The sequence below is a fragment of the Oncorhynchus keta genome, chromosome 18 (assembly GCF_023373465.1).
Source record: "Oncorhynchus keta strain PuntledgeMale-10-30-2019 chromosome 18, Oket_V2, whole genome shotgun sequence".
NCBI lineage: Eukaryota > Metazoa > Chordata > Actinopteri > Salmoniformes > Salmonidae > Oncorhynchus > Oncorhynchus keta.
The window spans coordinates 36,241,824-36,260,346 of record NC_068438.1 but is presented as its reverse complement, the minus strand read 5'-3'; the positions used below and the strand labels follow the sequence as shown (position 1 = coordinate 36,260,346).

Sequence of the window (18,523 nt, the reverse complement as noted above, 5' to 3'; positions counted from 1 at the left end):
CTACTTAACAAATGGTGTGTTTTAACTGGTAATTCTCTCCCATCACTACCACTACTTAACAAATGGCGTGTTTTAACTGGTAATTCTCTCCCATCACTACCACTACTTAACAAATGGTGTGTTTTAACTGGTAATTCTCTCCCATCACTACCACTACTTAACAAATGGCATGTTTTAACTGGTAATTCTCTCCCATCACTTCCACTACTTAACAAATGGTGTGTTTTAACTGGTAATTCTCTCCCATCACTTCCACTACTTAACAAATGGTGTGTTTTAACTGGTAATTCTCTCCCATCACTACCACTACTTAACAAATGGCATGTTTTAACTGGTAATTCTCTCCCATCACTTCCACTACATAACAAATGGCGTGTTTTAACTGGTAATTCTCTCCCATCACTACCACTACTTAACAAATGGCGTGTTTTAACTGGTAATTCTCTCCCATCACTTCCACTACTTAACAAATGGTGTGTTTTAACTGGTAATTATCTCCCATCACTACCACTACTTAACAAATGGCGTGTTTTAACTGGTAATTCTCTCCCATCACTACCACTACTTAACAAATGGTGTGTTTTAACTGGTAATTCTCTCCCATCACTACCACTACTTAACAAATGGCATGTTTTAACTGGTAATTCTCTCCCATCACTACCACTACTTAACAAATGGCGTGTTTTAACTGGTAATTCTCTCCCATCACTACCACTACTTAACAAATGGCGTGTTTTAACTGGTAATTCTCTCCCATCACTACCACTACTTAACAAATGGTGTGTTTTAACTGGTAATTCTCTCCCATCACTACCACTACTTAACAAATGGCGTGTTTTAACTGGTAATTCTCTCCCATCACTACCACTACTTAACAAATGGCGTGTTTTAACTGGTAATTCTCTCCCACCACTTCCACTACTTAACAAATGGCGTGTTTTAACTGGTAATTCTCTCCCACCACTTCCACTACTTAACAAATGGCTTGTGTTTTAACAAATGCATGTAATTCTCTCCCATCACTACCACTACTTAACAAAAACTGGTAATTCTCTCCCATCACTACCACTACTTAACAAATGGTGTGTGTAATTCTCTCCCATCACTTTTAACTGGTTTTAACTGGTAATTCTCTCCCATCACTACCACTACTTAACAAATGGCGTGTTTTAACTGGTAATTCTCTCCCACCACTTCCACTACTTAACAAATGGCGTGTTTTAACTGGTCATTCTCTCCCATCACTACCACTACTTAACAAATGGCGTGTTTTAACTGGTCATTCTCTCCCATCACTACCACTACTTAACAAATGGCAAATGGTGTTTTAACTGGTCATTCTCTCATGTTTTAACACCACTTCCACTACTTAACAAATGGCGTGTTTTAACTGGTAATTCTCTCCCACCACTTCCACTACTTAACAAATGGCGTGTTTTAACTGGTAATTCTCTCCCACCACTTCCACTACTTAACAAATGGCGTGTTTTAACTGGTAATTCTCTCCCACCACTTCCACTACTTAACAAATGGCGTGTTTTAACTGGTAATTCTCTCCCACCACTTCCACTACTTAACAAATGGCGTGTTTTAACTGGTAATTCTCTCACACCACTTCCACTACTTAACAAATGGCGTGTTTTAACTGGTAATTCTCTCACACCACTTCCACTGGAACAGTCCAACCTGGCAGATATTCACATTGTATTGAGTTTTATTTTTTGTGTCCTTTTCAAATGACTCATTCAGTGTTTCCAGTCATTCATTTTGAGTAATGAACACATTAATACAATCTCCAAATGGCTCCTCAATCACCTGAGTGGTTCAGTGGAGATAGAGAATGGTGATTGTCTTTGAGCAGAGCTCCCATATCCAGGCTGTAGAACTGACTCAATCACATAGCACGGTAATAAGAAGACCATATAGACAGACACATAACGGCTATGGAACAGCCAACCATATAGATACTTTGAGTACAAAGGGAGGACAATAGCAAAACACTGCTTACTTCAAACAAGTCTGTAGATACATTAGCATTAATGTGTGTTCTAGATGAGTGGGGAGACTCTAACATCAGTGTCTGAATGTATGAGTGTCTCAGTAAGGGTGACTAGCAGGTAGTCTGGAAAACAACACATAGGCTACTGGTCTCTGTCACACCCTCTTCTGTGTCACTCCTCCCATCTCGTTCCATAGGGCCATCCATTCTAAAGAGTAGGGTGTGTGCATACACAACTATCGCAATCTCTGAGTTTGTTAAATTAAATGCTATGGCACGGCCTTGTGGCCAGACATGGTGCTCTTCGCTGTGGGATGCAGAGGAAGGGGGTTTGGGCAGATGAGATAATCCTTTGTTCCTCTCCTCCCTTCCACTCTCCTCTCCTCCCTTTCCTTTTCCTCCCATCCCCTCCCTTCCCCTCCTCTGCCGGGGCTGTAAGCATTAGGAAGTTAAAGCCCTCCCCCTAGTGTCCTTGAGAGGAAGGTACACCTTCACACCCACACACGTAAAACCACCCATGTACCCACTCCTCCGCAAATGAAAAGTACATCTGTCTCTTGGAATACGGTATTATGATCCATATGTTAAGTTCTATTATTTCATGTTTCATATTCATACAGAGGAGACAAACACAGACGAACAAAACACTCTCTCTCTCAGTAGACAACACTCTCTCTCACAGTAGACATGTAGACAACACTCTCTCTCACAGTAGACATGTAGACAACACTCTCTCTCACAGTAGACATGTAGACAACACTCTCTCTCACAGTAGACATGTAGACAACACTCTCTCTCACAGTAGACATGTAGACAACACTCTCTCACAGTAGACATGTAGACAACACTCTCTCTCACAGTAGACATGTAGACAATATTCTCTCACAGTAGACATGTAGACAACATTCTCTCACAGTAGACAACACTCTCTCTCACAGTAGACATGTAGACAACACTCTCACAGTAGACATGTAGACAACACTCTCTCTCACAGTAGACATGTAGACAACACTCTCTCTCACAGTAGACATGTAGACAACATTCTCTCACAGTAGACATGTAGACAACATTCTCTCACAGTAGACAACACTCTCTCTCACAGTAGACATGTAGACAACATTCTCTCACAGTAGACATGTAGACAACATTCTCTCACAGTAGACATGTCGACAACACTCTCTCTCACAGTAGACAACACTCTCTCTCACAGTAGACATGTAGACAACACTCTCTCTCACAGTAGACATGTAGACAACATTCTCTCACAGTAGACATGTAGACAACACTCTCTCTCACAGTAGACATGTAGACAACATTCTCTCACAGTAGACATGTAGACAACATTCTCTCACAGTAGACAACACTCTCTCTCACAGTAGACATGTAGACAACACTCTCTCTCACAGTAGACATGTAGACAACATTCTCTCACAGTAGACATGTAGACAACACTCTCTCTCACAGTAGACATGTAGACAACACTCTCTCTCACAGTAGACATGTAGACAACATTCTCTCACAGTAGACATGTAGACAACATTCTCTCACAGTAGACATGTAGACAACACCATCTCTCACAGTAGACATGTAGACAACATTCTCTCACAGTAGACATGTAGACAACATTCTCTCACAGTAGACATGTAGACAACATTCTCTCACAGTAGACATGTAGACAACATTCTCTCACAGTAGACATGTAGACAACACTCCCTCTCATAAGATACATGTATTCTTACCTTCCAGCACTGCTGACAGCCTCTCCACCTCTCTGGTACGCCACTGAGAACAGAGAGACAGAGAAAGGTACAGACATGAACACCATAATCACAATCGTCATCAGAGTAACAGGCTTATCAAAACACAATAACATGGACTGTGTTTGTCTCTCCTGTAAGCCAGTGTTTGTATGTGATATTTTTGACAGTGTGTGTTTTTATGTGTATGTGTTTACGCATGTATGTGTGTGTGTACTACATCCCGTGTGTAGCTGGGTGGAGACTGAGTCACTGTGACAGGGTATGTGTGTAAGAGGATTAGGGAGCTGCACAGTGCTTTGGTCTCCTGGCAGGCCTGGCGTGTGTTTGAAGCTCAGCGCGCTGGAAGTTGGACTCTTTCATGGAGCTTTACGCTGCCGGTGTGAAGGAGAGATAAACTCAAACTTTAATTACAAACTCTTCTCTGAGGAAAGGTTTAGAGCCTCTCTCTCTCTCTCTCTCTCTCTCTCTCTCTCTCTCTCTCTCTCTCTCTCTCTCTCTCTCTCTCTCTCTCTCTCTAATTATATTTCAATTTAAGGGCTTCATTGGCATCGGAAACACATGTTTACATTGCCAAAGCAAGTTAAATAGATTATAAACAAAAGTGAAATAGAAAATGAACAGTAAACATTACACTCACGAAAGTTCCAAAATAATAAAGACATTTCAAATGTCATATTATGTCTACATACAGTATTGTTATGATGTGCAAATAGTTAAAGTACAAAAGGGAAAATAAATAACCATAAATATAGGTTGTATTTACAATGGTGTTTGTTCTTCACTGGTTGCCCTTTCCTTGTGGCAACAGGTCACAAATATTGCTGCTGTGATGACACACTGTGATATTTCACCCAATAGATATGTGAGTTTATTAAAATTGGATTTGTTTTTTAATTCTTTGTGGATCTGTGTAATATGAGGGAAATATGTGTCTCTAATATGGCCATACATTTGGCACGAGGTTAGGAAGTGCAGCTCTGTTTCCACATCGTTTTGTGGGCAGTGAGCACATAGCCTGTCTTCTCTTGAGAGCCATGTCTGCCTACGGTGGCCTTTCTCAATAGCAAGGCTATTATGCACACTGAGTCTGTACATAGTCAAAGATTTCCTCAATCTTGGGTCAGTCACAGTGGTCAGGTATTCTGCTATTGTGTACTCTCTGTTTAGGGCCAAATAGCATTCTAGTTTGCTCAGTTTTTTTTGTAAATTCTTTCCAATGTTTCAAGTAATTCTCTTTTTGTTTTCTCATGATTTGGATGGGTCTAATTGTGTTGTTGTCTTGGGGCGCTGTGGGGTGTGTTTGTGTACAGAGCCCCAGGATCCGCTTGCTTAGGGGGCTCTTCTCCAGGTTCATTTCTCTCTAGGTGATGGCTTTGTTATGGCATTTTGGGGAATTGCTTCCTTTTAGGTGGTTATAGAAATTAACGTCTCTTTTCTGAATTTTGATAATTAGCGGGTATCGGCCTAATTCTGCATGCATTATTTTGTGTTTTACATTGTACATGGGGGATATTTTTGCAGAATTCTGCATGCATAGTCTCAAATTGGTGTTTTTCCCATTTTGTGAATTATTGGTTGGTGAGCAGACCCCAGACCTCACAACAATAAAGGACAATAGGTTCTATATGATTCAAGTATTTTTTTGCCAGATCCTAATTGATCCTAATCCATTTCATGTCATGGAAGGCCCTTCTTGCCTTGTCTCTCAGTTCGTTCACTGCTTTGTGGAAGTTACCTGTGGCGCTGATCTTCAGGCCGAGATACAGTATGTGTAGTTTTTTGTGTGCTTTAGGGCTACAGTGTCTAGATGGAATTTGTATTCGTGGTCCTGACAAATTGACCTTTTTTGGAAAACCATTAGTTTTGTTTTACTGAGATTCACTGTCAGGGCCCAGGTCTGACAGAATCTGTGCAGAAGATCTAGGTGCTGATGTAGGTCCTCCTTGGTTTTATTTTTATTTTACCTTTATTTAACCAGGCAAGTCAGTTAAGAACATATTCTTATTTTCAATGACGGCCTGGGAACAGTGGGTTAACTGCCTGTTCAGGGGCAGAACGACAGATTTGTACCTTGTCAGCTTGGGGGTTTGAACTCGCAACCTTCCGGTTACTCGCTCAGTCCAACGCTCTAACCACTAGGCTACACTGCCGCCCCGGTTGGGGACAGAAGCACCAGATCATCAGCAAACAGTAGACATTTGACTTCAGATTCTAGTAGGGTGAGTCCGGGTGCTGCAGACTGTTCTACTGCCCTTGCCAATGTATTGAAATATATGTTGAAGAGGGTGGGGATTAAGCTGCATCCCTGTCTCAACCCACGGCCCTATAAAAATAAATCTGTGTGTTTTTTGCCAATTTTAACCACACACTTTGTGTACATGGATTTTATAAGGTCGTATGTTTTCCCCCAACACCACCTTCCGTCAATTTGTATAGCAGACCCTCATGCCAAATTAATTCATACGTTTTTTTTAATCCAAAAAGCATTAGAAGACTTAGCTTTTTTTTGGTTTGTTTGTTTGTCAATTAGGGTGTCAGTACGTGGTCTGTCATATGGTGGTCTGTCATATGGTAATATGGTAATTTGGTAAAAAAAAAAGCCAATTTGACATTTGCTCAGTTCATTGTTTTCGCTGAGGAAATGTACGAGTCTGCTGTTAATGATAATGCAGAGGATTTTCCCAAGGTTGCTGTTGACGCATATTCCCCGGTAGTTATTGGGGTCAAATTTGTCTCCACTTTGTGTATTCGGGTGATCAGTCATATTTTCCATCCTAACCGAAACCCTGAGGGTTTCGTTTTTCATAGAATAGAAACACCATAATATTATTCTAATTAAGCAAGTACCAGTCAAAGGTTTGGACACATCTACTCATTCCAGGATTTTTATTTGTACTATTCTCTACATTGTAGATTAATAGTGAAGACATCACAACTATGAAATAACACCAGTCTCCTGCGTTCCCTGCATTCTGTAGTACAGACATGGCCTGCTCGCCCTTATAATTATAATTCTTAGGGATAGGGTCTATTTTTCTGAATTGCTGCCTGACTGATGTGCCCAAAATAAACTGCCTTTTACTCAGGCCCAGAAGCCAGGATATGCATATAATTGGTAGCATTGGACAGAAAACACTTTGACATTTGTGTAAATGTTAAACTAATGTATGAGACTATAACACAATTGATACGGCAGGCATAAATCCAAAGAAAAACCAACCAGAATCTTTATTTTTTTGAGGTCCCAGGTTCTTATAATGGAAAGCTATGGGTCCTATGTAATTCCAGCTCCCAGATTACAATTCCTACGGCTTCCACTAGAGGTCAACAGTCTTTGTTCATTGTTTCAGGCTTGTTTCTCCAAAAACTAGGAAGAATTTGGAGTTTTGGTACAAAGTCCCACAGAGTCCCAGTGGAAAGTCAGTCTGTCGGCGCGTGATGAAGAGGAGGCGCACCTGATAATGATCTTTTTCTATTGAACATACTTCTTTCCATGTGAAATATTATAGTTTATTTACATTTTAGGGTACCTGAGGATTAAATAGATACATAGTCTGACTTGTTTGAACAAAGTTTAGCTGTAGCGGATTTTATCTAACAAAACGACCATTCATGTTGTAGCTGGGACCCTTGGGATTGCAAACAGAGGAAGATTTACAAAAGTAAGTGATTTATTTAATCACTATTTGTGATTTTATGAAGCCTGTGCTGGTTGAAAAATATGTTGATGTGGGGTGCCGTCCTCAAACAATCGCATGGTATGCTTTCGCTGTAAAGCCTATTGTAAATCGGACAATGCAGTTAGATTAACAATAAAGTAAGCTTTTAAATGAGATAAGATACTTGTATGTTCATAAATGTTTAATATTATGATTATTTATTTGAATTACGCACCCTCCAATTTCACCGGATGTTGTCGAGTGGGACGCCAAGCCTTATTATGTAAGGAATTAGGCACTTTCCCATGTTAACTATAGTATGTATTGTAGACTTGCACAGTAGCCTAATAAACAGTTAACTTCTTCGATATAGGGGGCGCTCTTTTAATTTTTGGATGAAAAACGTTCCCGTTTTAAACAAGATATTTTGTCACGAAAAGATGCTCGACAATGCATATAATTGACAGCTTTGGAAAGAAAACACTCTGACGTTTCCAAAACTGCAATGATATTGTCTTTGAGTGCCACAGAACTGATGTTACAGAAAAAACCCAGATAAAAATACAATCAGGAAGTGCCGCATTTTTTAAAACCGCCTCATGGCAATGACTCCTTATATGGCTGTGGAGGAGCTAGGAATCAGCTTACCTTTTCCACGTTTTCCCCAAGGTGTCTGGAGAATTGTGACGTATTTGTAGGCATATCATTGGAAGATTGACCATAAGAGACTACATTTACCAGGTGGTCGCTTGGTGTCCTCCGTCACAATTATTGCGTAATCTCCAGCTGCAGTATTTTTCAGTTTGCCTCTGATGAGAAACCGACTGCCAGGAATGATTTTTCATCTAATAGAATTGTGAAAAACACCTTGAGGATTGATTCTAAACAACGTTTGCCATGTTTCTGTCGATATTATGGAGCTAATTTGGAAAAAGGTTTGGCATTGTAAGTGACTGCATTTTCGTTTTTTTTTCTTAGCCAAACGTTATGAACAAAACGGAGCTATTTCTCTTACACAAATAATCTTTTTGGAAAAAATGAACATTTGCTATCTAACTGAGAGTCTCCTCATTGAAAATGTTCCCTAAGGTGTCTACAGCCATTAGACATAGTTTCAGGCCTTTATTTTGAAGAATGAGTGTAAACGTTCACATTGCGTAAGTGGTCTGTTGTTGGCTCTCAGTGTGATTTTTGCGCAAAACAGAGAGGGAGCCATTTTCTCCTCCTGGTCCTAGTGAAAAGCCAACTGTCCCGGTTGATATATTATCGAATAGATATTTGAAAAACACCTTGAGGATTGATTATAAAAAAACATTTGCCATGTTTCTGGCGATATTATGGATATAATTTTGAATTTTTGTCTGCGTTGTCGTGACCACTATTTCCAGTGGATTCCTGGGCATAACGCATCAAACTAACGGAGGTAATTGGATATAAAAAATATATCTCTATGGAACAAAAGGAACATTTGCTGTCTAACTGGGAGTCTCGTGAGTGAAAACATCCGAAGATCATCAAAGGTAAACTATTAATTTGATTGCTTTTCTGATTTTCGTGACCAAGTTACCTGCCGCTAGGTGTACATAATGTTTTTCTAGTATATCGATAAACTTACACAAATGCTTGTATTGTTTTCGCTATATTTATTTTTTCATTTGCGATTTTTAGAAATCGCTAACGTTGCGTTATGGTAATGAGCTTGAGGCTGTAGTAACGCGACCGCATGCGGGATGGGGCGGACTATGAGGTTAATTTGGAAAAAAGTTTTAATTACTGAATTTTCAGGGTTTTTTCTCAGCCAAACGTGATGAACAAAACGGAGCGATTTCTCCTACACGAATAATCTTTTTGGAAAAACTGAACATTTGCTATCTAACTGAGAGTCTCCTCATTGAAAACATCCGAAGTTCTTCAAAGGTAAATTATTTTATTTGAATGCTTTTCTTGTTTTTGTGAAAATGTTGCCTGCTGAATGCTAGGCTTAATGCTATGCTAGCTATCAATACTCTTACACAAATGCTTGTTTTGCTATGGTTGAAAAGCACATTTTGAACATCTGAGATTACAGAGTTGTTAACAAAAGGCTAAGCTTGAGAGCCAATATATTTATTTAATTTAATTTGCGATTTTCATGAATAGTGAATGTTGCGTTATGCTAATGAGCTTGAGGCTATACTTAAGATCCCGGATACGGGATTGCTCGTCGCAACAGGTTAATATCTAAGGCCGATTTTCCGTTAGGATCTGTGAGAATATCTAAGAATATCCAAGGGGCTTTTATATAATTGTAAATTAATTCATCATAATAATCGCTTTGTTTAAAAAGTAATGACATTTTGAAGATTTTGTTTTCATTTAACCTGTTAAGTCGACCCTCTACTTTTTCGAACATTCTGTTAAAAATCGCGCAACATTTCAGCGCCCTGCTACTCAGGCCAGGAATATAGTATATGCATATGATTAGTATGTGTGGATAGAAAACACTCAGACGTTTATAAAACTGGTTAAATCACGGCTGTGAATATAACAGAACGTGCGTTTCATCGAAAAGTGCATGAAAATCTGATCACTGAAAATGGAAATAAATATCCATCCCCGACTTCAAGGAATTGTTCAAAGTGAACCGAATTAAATGAGGCCGAGGTTGCAGTGCCTACAGCTTCCACACGTTGTCTAGAGTCTTGTCATTTGATTCGCAATTGATTCTTGGTCTAACCGAATCAAGGGAATCGATTCCCTCCGGTCTCCGACCGGATGTTTTGGTCGAGCTCTCTCCAAGACATTTTTTTTTTTGGTCCTTCTGTGGCTCAGTTGGTAGAGCATGGCGCTTGTAACGCCAGGGTAGTGGGTTCGATTCCCGGGACCACCCATACGTAGAATGTATGCACACATGACTGTAAGTCGCTTTGGATAAAAGCGTCAGCTAAATGGCATATATTATATTATTATTTTCGAGACAGACACCTATAGAATTGACATCGCCTCCTGATGAATTGTATCGCTTATTAACGTGTACTAATACCTAAAGTTGCATTACAAAAGTATTTCGAAGTGTTTTGTGAAAGTTTATCGTCGACTTTTTGAATTAAAAAAAATGACGTTACGTTATGAAACGCTATTTTTTTCCGTTTATCACACAGTCTTCATAGATCGATATCTAGGCTATATATGGACCGATTTAATCGAAAAAAAGACCCAATAGTGATTATGGGACATCTAGGAGTGCCAACAAAGAAGATGGTCAAAGGTAATGAATGTTTTATATTTTATTGTGAGGTTTGTGTAGTGCCGAATATGCTAATTATTTTGTTTACGTCCCCTGCGGGTCTTTTGGGGTGTTACATGCTATCAGATAATAGCTTCTCATGCTTTCGCCGAAAAGCATTTTAAAAATCTGACTTGTTGCCTGGATTCACAACGAGTGTAGCTTTAATTCAATAACCTGCATGTGTATTTTAATGAACGTTTGAGTTTTAACTAATACTATTAGCATTTAGCGTAGCGCATTTGCATTTCCAGAGCTCTAGATGGGACGCCTGCGTGCCAGGTAGGAGCAAGAGGTTAACCTATAATTCTTGAACATGGGCTGAGACATTCTCACTAATTTGTAAAAAAAAAACAGTTATTTAGAATTATTTATTTCTGGAGAAACATAACATAACATTTTGTCTGTCATAGTTGAAGTGTACATATGATGAACATTTACAGGCCTCTCTCATCTTTTTAAGTGGGAGAACTTGCACAATTGGTGGCTGACTAAATACTTTTTTGCCCCACTGTTGATGGCCACAGCAGGAAGGCTATGTATTCTGTGCCCACTCGTGGTATCTCTCTCCGGTTACACATCCTTGGAATAGCAGAACAGCATAACGGCCCGGGCGGCCCTTGATGTGCCTGGTGAGCAGTTGGTCAAGTTCTGTTGTCAGAAAAGGACAGGAAATGTCAGGGTGAACCGACGGCCTGATGAACCCGCAAAGTATGTTGACTCTGCCTGTTGGAGGTGGAGTTCCAGAGCTCACAGGTGTGCCTGGCATAGATTGTGACTCCATCTCATTCCTTTTCAACGCGTGAGTGAGTCAATGGCCTATTCAAGCCATTGACTCACTGATGAATGAAGATGATGAGCGATTGGCAATATATATATATATAAGGAAATATGTGACTCACGCGTTTAAGAAAAACATATATATATAAATAAATATACAGTTGGAGTTGGAAGTTTACATACACTTAGGTTGGAGTCATTAAAACTCATTTTCAACCACTCCATAAATGTCTTGTTAACAAACCATACTTTTGGCAAGTCGGTTAGGACATCTACTTTGTGCATGACACAAGTCATTTTTCCAACAATTGTTTAGAGACAGATTATTTAACTTATTATTCACTGTATCACAATTCCAGTGGGTCAGACATTTACAAACACTAAGTTGACTGTCCCTTTAAACAGCTTGGAATATTCAAGAAAATGAGGTCATGGCTTTAAAAGCTTCTGATAGGCTAATTGACATCATTTGAGTCAATTGGAGGTGTACCTGTGGATGTATTTCAAGGGTTACCTTCAAACTCAGTGCCTCTTTGCTTGACATCATGGGAAAATCATGGGAAAATCAAAAGAAATCAGCCAAGACCTCAGAAAACAAATTGTTGACACAAGTCTGGTTCATCCTTGGGAGAAATTTCCAAATGCATGAAGGTACCACGTTCATCTGTACAAACAATGGGACCACACAACTGTCATACCACTCAGGAAGGAGACGCGTTCTGTCTCCTAGAGGTGAACATACTTCGGTGCAAAAAGTGCAAAATCAATCCCAGAACAATTAGCAAAGGACCTTATGAAGATGCTGGAGGAAACAGGTACAAAAGTATCTATATCCACAGTAAAACGAGTCCTATATCGACTTAACCTGAAAGGCCGCTCAGCAAGGAAGAAGCCACTGCTCCAAAACTGTCATAAAAAAGCCAGACTACGGTTTGCAATTGCACATGGGGACAAAGATCATGCTTTTTGGAGAAATGTCCTTTGGTCTGATGAAACAAAAATAGAACTGTTTGGCCATGATGACCATCATTATGTTTCGAGGAAAAAGGGAGAGGCTTGCAAGCCGAAGAAAACCATCCCAACTGTGAAGCACGGGGTGGCAGCATCATGTTGTGGGGTTGCTTTTCTACAGGAGGGACTGGTGCACTTCACAAAATAGATGGCATCATGGAGCGGGATCGATTTGGAAGTGGAGGGTCCGTCATGGACTGGGGCAGTGTGTCACAGCATCATCAGACTGAGCTTATTGTCATTGCAGGCAATCTCAATGCTTTGTGTTACAGGGAAGACATCCTCCTCCCTCATGTGGTACCCTTCCTGCAGGCTCATCCTGACATGACCCTCCAGCATGACAATGCAACCAGCCATACTGCTCGTTCTGTGCGTGATTTCCTGCAAGACAGCCTGCAAGACAGGAATGTCAGTGTTCTGCCATGGCCAGCGAAGAGCCTGGATCTCAATCCTATTGAGCACCCCCCACAGAAATGTCCAGGAACTTGCAGGTGCCTTGGTGGAAGGGGGGGGTAACATCTCACAGCAATAACTGGCAAATCTGGTGCAGTCCATGAGGAGGAGATGCACTGCAGTACTTAATGCAGCTGGTGGCCACACCAGATACTGACTGTTAATTTTGAGTTTGACCCCCCCCCTTCGTTCAGGGACACATTATTCCATGTCTGTTAGTCACATGTCTGTGGAACTTGTTCAGTTTATGTCTCAGTTGTTGAATGTTATGTTCATACAAATATTTACACATGTTAAGTTTGCTGAATATAAACACAGTTGACAGTGAGAGGATATTTCTTTTTTTGGTGAGATAGGTTTTTAACATTACAGAGTGTTCTTTAGCTTTAGCTGGTCTTTTTTGTAGCAGTTCATCTCATGTTTCCTCCAATGCCAAATTTCACAGCTTCATCCACACATTGTAGGGAATAGCCTCTTCTTAGAAACCTATTGCGCATCTCTGCTGCTTTTTTCTTAGATAGTCCTGAAATGTTGCAAGTTGGGGAGGGGGGTCACACCTAACTCAAGTTGGGGGGGGTTCGGGTTCACACCTAGCTCGGCCATTACACAATATTTTAGTAAAGGCTGAATAATCTATTGTTCAGCTAACAAACCATCCTGCTACGCTTGTCAAAAACGAATAATAATAATTATTTCCCTTTCCACACTTTCCATGTTAAAGATTCCAATTGATAAAGTGTTTTTAGCCACAATCGGCCCCAACCCCAATTAATACATTTGGGCACAGTCGATCATGTGCTGGACTTCGGGCTAGAATGTTTAGGGTTCAAAACCTGCTCCCTGCTTGTTATAATGAAGGAGTTTGATACACCTGGTATCGGATATGGCTGAAAAAAACTTGATAAATAGCGATTTTCGTAAATGAACTAAATAACAAAAATATGTGCACAATCGTTTGTCTCTACGTTAACGAACATATTCCTCTCAATTTTACATTTTATGCTTGATTTGTTATGACGTTATAACAACATACATTTGCTTCCCCGTAATGTTCTGTCAGCCATCTTTGCTGAAGTCACCGGGGACATGTGTCCTGCCTCAAATTTGTCATTCGAACCACTCAATATGATTGGTCATATAAAAACCTTGGAACCCAAATGCATAATGAGTGCTCTAACTCCGCCTTGTGGTGGTCTGAAGTAATGAAGCTGTGACACTGGGTACCTCTAAGTCCGCGGTGTAAGCTCACAACTTTTAAAGGAGAAACCACTGTATACGTTTTTAACTGTCTGTTCTTCATCTCCGTTTTGGACAGATGACTCTTTTTGTTGCTGTTCGTTTTCCAATTTTCCCAGAAGTGGTTAGATTCTACGGATTCTTCAATTACATTGAGCTGATATCTGATGTGCTCTTCCTTCTTTTTCCGGAGAGTATTTCTGTATTGTTTTAGTGATTCACCATAGTGAAGGCGTAGTAGGTGACGAGGAGGAGGAAAGGTGTGATCCCACCAAGCCCCGTGGCTGACGAGGAGGAGGAAAGGTGTGATCACACCAAGCCCCGTGGCTGACGAGGAGGAGGAAAGGTGTGATCACACCAAGCCCTGTGGCTGAAGAGGAGGAGAAAAGGTGTGATCACACCAAGCCCTGTGGCTGAAGAGGAGGAGAAAAGGTGTGATCCCACCAAGCCCCTTGGCTGACTAGGAGGAGGAAAGGTGTGATCCCACCAAGCCCCGTGGCTGACGAGGAGGAGGAAAGGTGTGATCACACCAAGCCCTGTGGCTGAAGAGGAGGAGAAAAGATGTGATCCCACCAAGCCCCTTGGCTGACTAGGAGGAGGAAAGGTGTGATCCCACCAAGCCCTGTGGCTGAAGAGGAGGAGAAAAGGTGTGATCCCACCAAGCCCCGTGGCTGAAGAGGAGGAGAAAAGGTGTGATCCCACCAAGCTCCGTGGCTGACTAGGAGGAGGAAAGGTGTGATCCCACCAAGCCCTGTGGCTGAAGAGGAGGAGAAAAGGTGTGATCCCACCAAGCCCTGTGGCTGAAGAGGAGGAGAAAAGGTATGATCCCACCAAGCCCCGTGGCTGACGAGGAGGAGGAAAGGTGTGATCACACCAAGCCCTGTGGCTGAAGAGGAGGAGAAAAGGTGTGATCCCACCAAGCCCCTTGGCTGACTAGGAGGAGGAAAGGTGTGATCCCACCAAGCCCTGTGGCTGAAGAGGAGGAGAAAAGGTGTGATCCCACCAAGCCCCGTGGCTGAAGAGGAGGAGAAAAGGTGTGATCCCACCAAGCTCCGTGGCTGACTAGGAGGAGGAAAGGTGTGATCCCACCAAGCCCTGTGGCTGAAGAGGAGGAGAAAAGGTGTGATCCCACCAAGCCCTGTGGCTGAAGAGGAGGAGAAAAGGTATGATCCCACCAAGCCCCGTGGCTGACGAGGAGGAGGAAAGGTGTGATCCCACCAAGCCCCGTGGCTGACGAGGAGGAGAAAAGGTGTGATCCCACCAAGCCCCGTGGCTGACGAGGAGGAGAAAAGGTGTGATCCCACCAAGCACCGTGGCTGACGAGGAGGAGAAAAGGTGTGATCCCACCAAGCCCTGTGGCTGACTAGGAGGAGAAAAGGTGTGATCCCACCAAGCCCTGTGGCTGACGAGGAGGAGGAAAGGTGTGATCCCACTAAGCCCTGTGGCTGACGAGGAGGAGAGAAACAACTCTCACAGTTTAGATAAAGACTCTGCTCTGCACAGATGGGATTAGTCACCACAACCACACGATTCACATAACTCCCCCTCTCGCTCTCTTCTTCTCTCTTTTCTTCCCTCCCTCTCTCTCTGATTTGACAAGGACTCTCTCTCTCTCTCTCTCTCTCTCTATATATATATATATATATATATATATATATATATATATATATAGAGAGAGAGAGAGAGAGAGAGAGAGAGAGAGAGAGAGAGAGAGGAGAGAAGAGAGAGAGAGAGGAGAGAACAGAGAGAGAGAGAGAGAGAGGAGAGAACAGAGAGAGAGAGAGAGAGAGAGAGAGAGAGAGAGAGAGAGAGAGAGAGAGAGAGAGAGAGAGAGAGAGAGAGAGATCCAGTTGCCAGGACCACGAACACAAATTCCACCTAGACACTGTTGCCCTAGAACACACACTAAACTATACATACTGTGGCACTGATGTTTAGGCTGAGTTAACTTAACACAAAGCTGTGAATGAGCCGAGAGACAAGAAGGGCCTTCAATGTCATCATACTTGAATCATTTATAGAATCCATTGCCCCTCATGGTTGTGAGGTCTGGGGTCTGCTCACCAACCAAGAATTCACAAAATGGGACAAACACCAAATTGAGACTCTGCATGCAGAATATCCTCTGTGTACAACGTAAAAACACCAAATAATGCATGCAGAGCAGAATTGGGCCGATAACAGCTAATTATCCAAATCCAGAAAAGAGCTGTTAAATTCTACAACCACCTAAAAGGAAGCAATTCCATAACAAAGCAATCACCTACAGAGAAATTAGCCCAGAGAAGAGCCCCCTAAGCAAGCTGGTCCTGGGGCTCTGTTCACAAACACAAACAGACGCCACAGAGCCTCAGGACAGCAACACAATTAGACTAAACCAAATCATGAGAAAGAATTTACAAAAAGAATTTACAAAAAAACTGAGCAAACTAGAATGATATTTGGCGCTAAACAGAGAGTACACAGTGGCAGAATACCTGACCACTGTGACTGACCCAAACTTAAGGAAAGCTTTGACTATGTACAGACTCAGTGAGCATAGCCTTGCTATTGAGAAAGGCCGCCATATGCAGACCTGGCTCTCAAGAGAAGACAGGCTATGTGCTCACTGCCCACAACATGAGGTGGAAACTGAGCTGCACTTCCTAACCTCCTGCCCAATGTATGGCCATATTAGAGACATATTTCCCTCAGATTACACAAACCCACAAATAATTCCCACAAAGAATAGATATTGGGTGATATACCACAGTGTTCCATCTCAGCAGCAAGATTTGTGACCTGTTGCCACAAGAAAAGGCAACCAGTGAAGAACAAACACCATTGTAAATACAACCTATATTTATGTTGATTTATTTTCCAATTTTTGTACTTTAACTATTTACACTTAATATGACATTTGAAATGTCTTTATTATTTTGGAACTTTTGTGAGTGTAATGTTTACTGTAACTTTTTATTGTTTATTTAACTTGTGTTAATTATCTACTTCACTTGATTTGACAATGTTAACATATGTTTCCCATGCCAATAAAGCCCTTAAATTGAATTGAACTGAGAGAGAGATGGGCCTCCACATCATCACACCGTGTCCACAGCTCTGTCTGATTGGTCCATGTCACTGACCATGTGTCATCATCCTAAATCCTATCAGAGCCAGAGAGGCGGGCAGCAGCAGCCCTTTGATCAAGTCCCAGCCAGTTCTAACAGCTTCTTAGCAGCACGGATGGCACGGCACGGCTCGCTCCTCTTTCAGCGTTTACCTCTGAACGCATTACCTACACCACTTTGTAGAACCATAAACCTCACTACTCCCTTTCTGGTGGCTGTGTACTTTTAACCAAAGAGTTTATCTTCTGACTGACTAGAATGACTACTGGGCCTGTTCAGGCCAGCTGTGTGGAACTCAGTGAGTGCAGTCTTGCATTGAAAGGTGGATAAATTGACAGTTCTGAGATTTTATAGAGAACGTGCAACGGAATTGAGTCAAGCATTATCAAAAGTTCTTACCTGTAGGAGTGAAGGTAAAAGATGGCACTGTTGATCCAAGCAGAGGCCCACGAAAGGGGAACGAGAGAGAAAAACACCATTAATATAACATAACATAGCAACACATATATTTATCTTGAATCCAACGGGCAACACACAACAGGGTTCTCTTTACTCAACACACAACAGGGTTCTCTTTACTCAACACACAACAGGGTTCTCTTTACTCAACACACAACAGGGTTCTCTTTACTCAACACACAACAGGGTTCTCTTTACTCAACACACAACAGGGTTCTCTTTACTCAACATACAACAGGGTTCTCTTTACTCAACACACAACAGGGTTCTCTTTACTCAACACACAACAGGGTTCTCTTTACTCAACACAACAGGGTTCTCTTTACTCAACACACAACAGGGTTCTCTTTACTCAACACACAACAGGGTTCTCTTTACTCAACACACAACAGGGTTCTCTTTACTCAACACACAACAGGGTTCTCTTTACTCAACACACAACAGGGTTCTCTTTACTCAACACACAACAGGGTTCTCTTTACTCAACACACAACAGGGTTCTCTTTACTCAACACACAACAGGGTTCTCTTTACTCAACACACAACAGGGTTCTCTTTACTCAACACACAACAGGGTTCTCTTTACTCAACACACAACACTCAACACACAACAGGGTTCTCTTTACTCAACACACAACAGGGTTCTCTTTACTCAACACACAACAGGGTTCTCTTTACTCAACACACAACAGGGTTCTCTTTACTCAACACACAACAGGGTTCTCTTTACTCAACACACAACAGGGTTCTCTTTACTCAACACACAACAGGGTTCTCTTTACTCAACACAC

The 18,523-nt window shown here is 41.6% G+C and overlaps 1 protein-coding gene across 3 annotated transcripts in view; it reads right to left on the bottom strand.

Annotated features, from left to right (window-relative positions):
• Positions 1-18,523, bottom strand: part of robo1 (roundabout, axon guidance receptor, homolog 1 (Drosophila)) — a 476,268-nt gene that overhangs the window by 39,984 nt on the left and 417,761 nt on the right. For all 3 annotated transcript variants that reach the window (XM_052467998.1, XM_052467999.1, XM_052468000.1), the window contains 2 exons: positions 17,673-17,699; positions 3,739-3,781 (listed from right to left, as the gene is read on the bottom strand). In XM_052467998.1, the coding sequence (XP_052323958.1) occupies positions 3,739-3,781; positions 17,673-17,699 (70 nt within the window). The remainder of the gene's footprint in view (positions 1-3,738; positions 3,782-17,672; positions 17,700-18,523) is intronic.